Source organism: Pteronotus mesoamericanus, unplaced genomic scaffold (genome assembly GCF_021234165.1).
Source record: "Pteronotus mesoamericanus isolate MK-2021 breed Mesoamerican mustached bat unplaced genomic scaffold, CSHL_Meso_final scaffold_85, whole genome shotgun sequence".
Classification (NCBI taxonomy): Eukaryota; Metazoa; Chordata; class Mammalia; order Chiroptera; family Mormoopidae; genus Pteronotus; species Pteronotus mesoamericanus.
This window is the reverse complement of record NW_026555329.1, coordinates 40,865,170-40,875,179: the sequence shown is the minus strand read 5'-3', so window position 1 is coordinate 40,875,179 and position 10,010 is coordinate 40,865,170. Positions and strand designations below refer to the sequence as shown.

At 36.6% G+C, this 10,010-nt stretch overlaps 1 protein-coding gene across 1 annotated transcript in view; it reads right to left on the bottom strand.

The window, feature by feature from the left end:
* Positions 1–1,691: 1,691 nt before the first annotated feature.
* The window catches only part of NME8 (NME/NM23 family member 8), a 43,460-nt gene continuing 35,141 nt past the window's right edge, over positions 1,692–10,010 (bottom strand). The window contains exons 12-16 of the mRNA XM_054564196.1: positions 8,144–8,288; positions 7,348–7,455; positions 3,323–3,474; positions 2,608–2,752; positions 1,692–1,929 (exon numbers count right to left, since the gene is read on the bottom strand). Of these exons, the coding sequence (XP_054420171.1) occupies positions 1,692–1,929; positions 2,608–2,752; positions 3,323–3,474; positions 7,348–7,455; positions 8,144–8,288 (788 nt within the window). The remainder of the gene's footprint in view (positions 1,930–2,607; positions 2,753–3,322; positions 3,475–7,347; positions 7,456–8,143; positions 8,289–10,010) is intronic.

Sequence of the window (10,010 nt, the reverse complement as noted above, 5' to 3'; positions counted from 1 at the left end):
CTCAGTGGATTGAGCACTGGCCTGTGAACCAAGGGGTCACTGGTTCAATTCCCAGTCTAGGGCACATGACTGGGTTGTAGGCCAGGTCCTCGGAAGGGGGCATGCAAGAGGCAACAGTACAGTGATGTTTCTCTCCCTCTCTTTCTCCCTCCCTTCCCCTCTTTCTAAAAATAAATAAAATCTTTTTTAAAAAGATATATATATATATATATATATATATATATATATATATATATATATAAAACAATTTAGAAACTTTTAAAACTGAATTCATTTTCTTGCTTCCTTACTTCTGAGTTTACCCTTTATTCAAGTTCTATTTTATTTCTTACCTCCTCAACCTCCTACCCATCAAATATACACTTGCCAATTTGGCACTGAATTACACACTAATCTGAAGCCCCTGATACTATTCATAATGCTCCCCTCATCAAAAATGGGAGGGATATGCAAATATTATAATAGATCTACAACATGTTGCTAATAGATGTTATTAACACAATGCAGTTCCATTAACCCCCCTAACCCAAGTTATTCATCACTGATATGCTTAATAACATACTGTATTATCTTGACTATAATTAGACGTTATTTTTGTGAGTTTTGTCTCTCCATTAGATTTGTACCTCCCAAGAAGTAAGAACCTTCATTTGACCAGTTTTTTATTAACCAACCCACAGTTAAAACAGATATACAGTACATATTTTCCCAAAATAAATGTTTATAGGTTGTACAACCATGCTTTGGTCTATAATTGAATAAGGTTATGGGAAAAGCAGTACTATGCCACAATTTACTTTTATTTTTGCATTTCAAGTTTTGATACAATGTTCTTATACATGGAGATATCATAGCCTCAGTGACAATATTAAGGGAACAATGAACTCTTCTCCTCCTGAGAAACCTGGATGGGTGTGGAGGGGTTTCTGCATTTCACATTTTTTTCTCATTATGCTCAAGAAATGGATTTTTAATTTGGCTGGGGACAACACTCCAGGTGTGAAAAGTCTGCATGGCCATATTCAAGTCAGTATTCAAAACTATACACGTGTACATTTGTGAGCCTGCTGTTTGAAAATGAAGAAAGAAAGTAGGTTTAATGGGGAAAATTACCTGTTTTACACTCTGTATCGCACATTGTCCAGGATTAAAAAGTTTTCAAGTTTTTTCAACAACTAAACAGGCTCAATTTACATCCATATTATGTAGCTATCTCTCCCCCAATAAGTACCTATTTGCCAAGGAATAGAAATGACTGCCTTTTGCTTTATAATTTCTAGTATTCCATTATCATGTATCACTCACAGGTAGTTATCAGGTTCCAAGATCTCAAATATAAAGTGAATAGAGCTGAGATTGCTGAATGAGACCCTGGAAATTCAAAGAGGAGAAATGGAGGAAAGTCAAGGAGAGGGACTTCATGAGACTGTCATGACAGCACAAATAGCTTGGGATCAAGGCTTTCAAACCCAAGGGTATCTTGCTTGCCTCACTCTCTCCCAGGTCCCTGGTGTCTACAAGGCTTGATTTTGAGGCTTCAAGGCTGCTATGGAACAGCATTATATTTGTCTGGCCAGAAATTTTTTTAATTCAGGAATATGGGGAATGTTCTGACCAGAATAACCTTGTCCTAGACTGAGTGACTATAACAACTAAAGAAAAGGAAACAATTATTAAAGAGATATTATGTTTTAGTTTTCCTCAGTATTCTCAGGAACAAAATCTTCAAACACTCTATTGATTGCCTCCATTGCGTCATAGGTATTAGATGATCCATGTGCAGCATTTCTCAAAATACTCTCTCCAAATTTGGCTCGGATGGAGTCTGGGGACAGTAGTTTTGCTTCATCTGGGTCTGTGGGACCCATCAATCTTCTCCATTCTGAAACAGCATTCCACTTGGTCAGAACCATGACCAAAGATGGACCCCTGCAAAAAACAATGCTTTCAGAAGACTTGGCCTATACACAACTGTACAGATTGAATACATGGCTAAAGACAGAATGCGATTGCTTTATCCAGAGACCTTTTCTTTATTCCTTATACTCACCAGTGGGATTTTATGCTTTTTTAATTTCATTTATCCCTCTTTCAACAATGTGTGTGTGTGTGTGTGTGTGTGTGTGTGTGTGTGTGTGGCGTGTGCATGCATGCACATTTAAAAATGCTATGGTTTAATTCTAGGGACATGTGCCAGGCTGTTCCAAGTAGTTTCAATGTTTTAATTATTTATCCCTCAAAACAAACTTATGAGGTAGGTACTATTATTACCCCCATTTTACATATAAGAAAACTAAGACACAGATAAATTTTGTTGGTAACAGGGGTTTAAACCCAAATAACCTCTAAATCTAATGTGAACACCTAAATAAAAAAGAGAAAGGAAATAGGAAGGAAGGAAGGGAAATAAATAAATAAGGGGAAGGCAAGAAGGAGAAAAAAGTAAGAAAATAAGGAAATAGGAAAAAAATGAACCTAAAATATTAACAAGGTATCTTTTTATGAATGAGATTAGATGGAATGTTTTAATTAACTTTTATACTTTTCAGTTTCTACAATGAACATTTACTAATTAATAATGCAAAGAACTATATATCAGAAACTTACTCAGATAGTACTTCTAGTACATCTTTATAAAAGTCTTTTCTTACAATTTTAAAATAAATTTTGTCTGCTTGCTCTTTGGTTAGCAGCATTTCCTTCATCTGTGTTATATCAAATCCAGCCTCTTTAATAATGTCGAAGATCTCCTCTAGAGAAAACAGATATTTGCTGATCATATATATTGCCTACATTTTTGCTTCATATTCAAGCAGATTAAAATAACTAAGGAAAGTAATCATTTTATTGCATGACTGTAATTTTAAAAAAATATATTCTAAACTTTGGAACTTAAAAAGCACCAGACTGACATTCAGAAGAACTTTAATATATTATTATAGATGTTCCATCTCTGATATCTGTTTGTCCAGAAACATCTGGAATAGCTGGTGGACTACGGAAGTGGGAGAGGAGGAGACCTGCTCCTGTGCTGCAAGTGAAGACGTTTCACCTCCATGCTGCAAATGCCAAGGAACTTCTTGCTAGATGTGGACTGAAGGTGAGAGGCAATCTGAACTCTTCTTCCTAAAGTGCAAGAGTGCCACTGAGCGAATTAAATAAAGGAAACCTTGCAAAATCTCACCAACAGCCTGAACTCTGATGGCTGCATTCTGCAGAGGAAGGTGTTCATTGCATTATTCTTTCAACTTTTCTGTAGTTTGAAAAAATTCACTCAATTTGGAGAAAATATATACATTGACTTTTATTTCTAAATATTTACCTCTTTGTTCATGTGTTACATGAGGTTTAATCAGTGCTAAAGTGCTTTGAGGAGGAAAGAAATGTTGTACTTCCTTTTTAGCAGCTTCTAATGAGTCACTTCCATACAACTGGTTGATAGGCAAACTTCCTGTTGCAAATCGTATGCATAAACTTTAGAAAAGAAATCAAGTTAAAAACTGTTATAGCATAACATAACACAACGTAACACTATTTATATAAATTGTTAAAAAATTACCAAGCAATAATAGCTCTTCCCTGATCTAAGCATAGTGGAAAAGGAATTAATTACTGAGTACCTTGGGGCATGCTACTTCCTTTTAAGGATATAACAGTCTTCAGGAAGAAAGGATATGGCCATTAAATAATACTGATAATGGAAATTGACAGACTGCTATGAATGGAGGAATGGATGCCCTGGTGCAGTGACAGAATCCTGATCGCACTGCTTGCTAGCTATGTGATATTACTTCTCTGTGCTTAGTTGTCTTGAATATAAAAATGATAATAAAACTTGTTTTGGAAAGTGATTTTGAGGATGTAATCAGATGATGTATTTCAAATATATGGTGCACGTTAAGCTCTCTGTAAATGTTCTTTTCCATTCTTTCACCACTAACTATTATCAAGCACTAGAGATGGCATTTAATACCAAAGATACAAAACTATCAACTTTAAAGCCATTTGAAACTACAATGGAACCATCCTGGTAAGCAAGAGCAGCAACAAAAGAGGAGCCCAGGACTTCGTATGACCACAGTTAAAGAGCTGCTGTGCAGAAGATGACAGCCCGGAGGAGAACTCACTTCAATGGGGTCCTAGTGTCTGATTAATCAGCCCCTGAGTGTGTGGCTCATGGAGATGGTTGGGTGGTGCTCCAGTCTGGCAGTGTCTGAAGCTGTCCACCAGGTGTGCTTGCTCTGGGTCTCCTGGGAGATGCAGGCCAAGATCAGCTTGCAGGCCCAACCAAGCTGTTCCTAGTGGCTTTTCCATAAAAACAACCTGTCTTGGCTCTTGCTGCAGACTCTTAAAGTCTCTCAAAGGTTCACAAACCCCCAAATAATAGCATATGGCCTCAGCATGCCCTTACCTCTTGCACAGTGGACCCAGTCCCAGCACTAGTGGCAGCCAGACTCAGTTCTAGGTTTTCATTTTCTGGGCATCTTCAAGCCCAGCACAAATAGCAGGCATCTACAGATCACTCTGTAGCTCATGCTGGGTGGCTCTAGGGCAGGGTACAGGGAGCAGCTGATCTTGGCCTGCATCTCCCAGGAGGCCCAGAGTAAGCGCACATTTATATAAATGATGTTTTATAAGTACTGTTATTTATTGTGTAAATATGTGTCAAGCTTCCACTGCCTGATGAAGCATCTCTATTCTTACCCACTTGCAGGCAGAATTTTGTTCCCCTAAACTGAATCCTCCAACTGAATATTGTCATGAAGAATTTAAGCTAATTGTACTTCAGTTAGTTTCCATCAGTAATATCCCAAGAATGGGGATGTATAAAATACTATTCCCATCTTGCAGGTGATAGTAAGTCTGACAGTTAAGATCAAAAAATATTTGGAGAGTGCCCCCTATGTGCCAGGTAATATATCATGTGTTAAATTAATTACAAAGTTTAGCTGATATCTAAGGTTCATTGATAAACTAACTTAGTAATTGTTCCTGCCAAATTATAGGCTACACATCAAGATAATCGTTATTGACTTGAAATGCTTATGATCAACTAAAGAACATTAAGCTACTATCACATCCTTCTCAAAGAATTTCTCCTGGGACTTCTGGCCAAGATGGAAGTGTAGGTAGATACACTTTGCCTCTTTGCACAACCAAAAGAAGGACAACAAATTTAAAAACAAAAATCAACCAGAACTGCCAGAAAATCAAACAGGATGGAATGCGACAACCATGGAGTTAAAAAACAAACATTCATTCAGACTAGTAGAAGGGGTATAGATAGGCAGCTGGGGTGGAGAGGATGCTTGGCAAGGTGGAAGCTGGAGGACTGGGTGGGCGAGATGGCAGCTTGTGGTCCCATATTTGCAAGTGGATATACTGGGAGGAACCTCAGTGGAGTGACACAGACTATGCAGCCCAGGGTTCCAGGGCTTTGAGGGAAAAGAAAACCTCAAAATTTCTGGCTGTAAACCTAGCGGTTGTGGAGGTGGGAGAAACTCTCAGCCTCACAGGAGAGTTCATTTGAGAGACCCATGGGGTCCTAGAACATATACAAATCCACTATCCTGGAATCAGCACCAGAAGGGCCCAATTTGCTGGTGGGTAGTGGGGGAAGTGACTGAAAGCAAGCTGGGGGAGAGCCAGGCAAACGGCATTGTTCCCTCTCTGACCCCTTCCCCACATACAGCACCACAACCCAGCAATGTGGCTTGCCCCGCACTGGTAAATACTTAAAGCTCCATCTTTTACAACATAACAGGAGTGTCCAAAGAAATATGGCCCACATGAAAGAACAGATCAAAACTCCAAAAATAGAACTAAGCTTCAAAGAGATAGCAAACCTTGTATCACATGTAGGGTTCAAAACACTGGTAATCAGGATGCTCACAGAAATGGTTGAGTAGGGACACAAAATAGAGGAAAAACTGATGGCTTTGCAAAGTGGAATAAAGAAAAATATATTGGGAACCAACAGTGAAGGGAAGGAAACTGAAACTCAAATCAACGATTTGGAGCTGAAGGAAGAAGTAAACACTCAACTGTAACAGAATGAAGAAACAAGAATTTTTAAAAATGAGGAGAGGCTTAGGAACCTCTGGGACAACTTGAAATGTTCCGACATCTGAGTCATAGGGGTGCCGGGAGGAGAAGAGGAAGAACAAGAAATTGAAAGCTTAGTTGAAAAAATAATGAAAGAGAACTTCCTCAATCTGGCAAAAAAAAACAAAAACAAAAAACAAAAAACAAAGGCTTCCAGGAAGCCCAGGAAGCTCAGAGAGTCCCACAGAAGTTGGACCCAAGGAAACACACAGCAAAGCGCATCATAATTCCATTACCCACGATTAAAGATAAGGAGAGAATCTTAAAAGCAGCAAGAGAGAAGGAGACACTTACCTTCAGAGGAGTTCCCATAAGAATATCAGCGGATTTCTCAAAAGAAACCTTTCAGTCAAGAAGGGGCTGGAAAGAAGTATTCAAAGTCATCAAAGACAAGAACCTACAACCAAGAATACTCTATCCAGCAAAACTATCACTTAGAGTGGAAGGGCAGATAAAGTGCTTCCTGGATAAGGTCAAGTTAAAGGAGTTCATCATCACCAAGCCCTTATTATATGAAATGTTAAAGGGACTTACCTAAGAAAAAGATCAAAACTAGAACCGTGAAATGACAGCAAACTGACAACTATCAACAACTGAACCTAAAAACAAAAGCAAACTAAGCAAACAACTAGAACAGGAACAGAATCACAGAAATGGAGATCACATGGAGGGTTATCAGCATGGAGGGGGAGGAGGAAGAACGGGGGGGAAAGTACAGGGAACAGGAAGCATAAATTTTAGGTACAAAATAGACAGGGGAAGGTTAAGAATAGTGTAGGAAATGGAGAAGTCAAAGAACGATACATACGACCCATGGACATGAACTATAGGGGCAGGAAGAATGCTGGCGGGAGGGCAGGTGCAGGGCAGAGGGGAGAAAAGAGGGGAGAAAAAAATGGGACAACTGTAATAGTATAATAAATTAAATACCCGTTTTAAAAATTTTCTCCTAAATATTGAATGGGGTAAGTATTTCTACCAAGAGTTGGCCTTTGGACTGGGTACCCACCACTTATTTCCCAGCTCCAAACCAAACAGCTTACAACCTTCTCCTACAAAACCTTGGCAATATTTAGGTTAGCACTGGGCTAGGACTCTAGTCAAAGCAGTCTATTACTGACCTAGGAAAAGTAGTCATCCTGAGAACCTCCCTTGATCTAGAGCTATTTCCACACTCTATATCAAAAGGAAATTATAATGGCTCCCATGAGAATATTTTGGATTCCATGATATGAATCCTACCTCTCTGGAAGATATTCTTTGGCTTCTTCAACAGTGCTTGGTCCAATTAACTTTTTCCAGTGTTGTAAACCATTGTCTCTTAATAAAACAAGGGCTAGAGATGGACCACTATTAGAAGAGAAAAAAACAAGCTAATAAAAATATGACTCAGTAGCTAATTATACATAGGTAATACAAGTGTATTTGTAAATAGACTAAAAAATTCTTTTATCTTTTTATCAAGAGTCTGAAATTAATTTCCATTGGTGTATTCTTAAGAGTATATTTATAAAATTTTTGGATGAAAGCAGACATGAAGAGAAAAGAAGGGCCTTGGTTCTAATAGAGTGGTTCCTGTATAGTTCCCATACTCCTACTGATATATATACTCTTGCTGGATTTCTACCTCAGCTTCTATTTCACTTACACTTCTAGAAACCTGATAGATTTCTAGCATCACATGCCTCTCTTAGAACTAATGATCTTTAGGATTACAAAAGTCCTTTTGTGTCAATCAGCTCTTGGTTTGGGCTTGATGACGTTGCACACCCTGAATTTCTGGCATTCAACTCAAGCAGACTCCAGGAACTTCACCTGGGATATATCCATTGCTCCAATAACATTCCCAGAGGACTGGAGAAGACAGGCAGTTGAACACAGTATAGACATGGGAGGGAGACTGGCAAAAAAGCAGACTTAGCACTTGTTTACAGAATTGAGAGGTTTGGCAACTTGAGCAGAAGAAAAGGTTAAGAGAAGATTTAAATGATTTGAAAGTAAGTTATTCTGTGCATTTTACAGCTGAAATATACTTTACCTGGTCATGTTTTCTAAAATATTTTCAAAATAATCTTCATTTTCATATTCCTTGCACAGTGTTTGTGCCTCTTCTTCTGATAATACTACTTGCCTTTGCATCAGTATTTTAAAGCCTTCATCTTGAATAATTTTCAAAACTTCCTCTAAATAAAAAGTCACATAATAAGTTTTAAATTGCTAGGTTATTTTTATACACACAATATAGAATATATTATCATGGGGGTATATAATGCATTATATTCTATTATGAAATTTAAAACTTGGCAAAAATAGCTGATTAGATTTTAACTTAAAGTGACCAATATTCTTAACATATCAAATTATAAAACTATGTCAAATTTTTCACGACATAACATCCATACAAACACACACATTGAAGTATCTTATTAGCAAATATTTTCTGTACTATATGCTCTTTCTCTAAGACTGGAATCAAGGCAGGGCTATCTTCTCTCTCCACTCCTATCTCACATCACACTGGAAAACCTAGCTTGTGAAATAACATAAGAAAAGGAAATAAAGGGTATACAGATTGGGAAGGAGAAAATAAAACTGTTTATGTATACAGATGGCATAATTGTCTATGTAGAAAATCCCAAAGAAACAACAACAAAATTCCTGAAACTACCAAGGAACTACTATAGGAAAGTTGCAGATTATAATACACAAAAGTTAATGACTTTCCTATATACAAACAATGAACATTGGAATACCATTTACATTAGTACATTAGTATTACACATGTATTAGAGGAAAAATATTTGCAAACCATATATACCAATTACATTCATATTTCAAAAAATTAAAAACATGAGTAGAAATCTAACAAAATACATATATAAGGCTTAAATGAGAAATACTACAAACCTCTGGCAAAAAGCATCAAAGATCTTAAAAAATGGGAACATAATTATTGTTCATGGATAGGAAGACTCAATGTTGTTAAGATGTCAATTCTTCCCAACTTGTTCTGTAAGTTCTATACAATCCCAATCAAAAGCCCAGCAAGTTACTTTGTGGATATGGATACTGATAAACTGATTCTAAAGTTTATATAGTAAGGCAAAAACTCAGAATAGCCAATTCAGTATTGAAAAAGAAAAATAATATTGGAGGACTGATATTACCCACTTCAAGACCAACTACAAAGCTATACAGAGAGACAACAATAGACCCATAGATAAACAGAACTGACTAGAGAACCTACGAATATATGCACATGAATATGTTAACCAATCTGTGACAAATAAACAAAGATAATACAGTGGAACAATGATAGTCTTTTCCACAAAAGGTGGTAGAACAATTGAACATACACATGTAAAAAGAAAAAAATCTAATGTATTTGAAAAAATAAATTAAAATTAAATTTAAAAAAAGAAAAAGAAAAATGTAAAAAAAAAAGAAAAAATCTAGACATAGACCTTATATGTTTTATGGAAATGATTTTATGGATTATAATCTTAAATGTAAACACCAAACTATAAACTTTTGAGAAGATAACAGAGGAGAAAATTTTGGTGATCTTGGGTTTGTCAATGATACTTAAATTTAAACACTAAAAGAACAATCCCCTAAAAAACCCTGATAAGTTGGACTATATTAAAAATAAAAATTTTTCAATGAAAGACACTGTTTAAAAACCACAGAATTAAAAATCTAGAAAAATATTTGGAAACCACATATACCAGTATATAAAAGACTTATATTCACAATATATGAAGAACTTATAACTCAACAATACAAACATCTCACTTAAGAAATGGGCAAAAATCTGAAGAGATATCTCACCAAAGAAGATGTAGAAATAGAAGTTAGCATACAGAAAAATGCCCAGCATCATATGTCATTAGGGAATTGTAAAT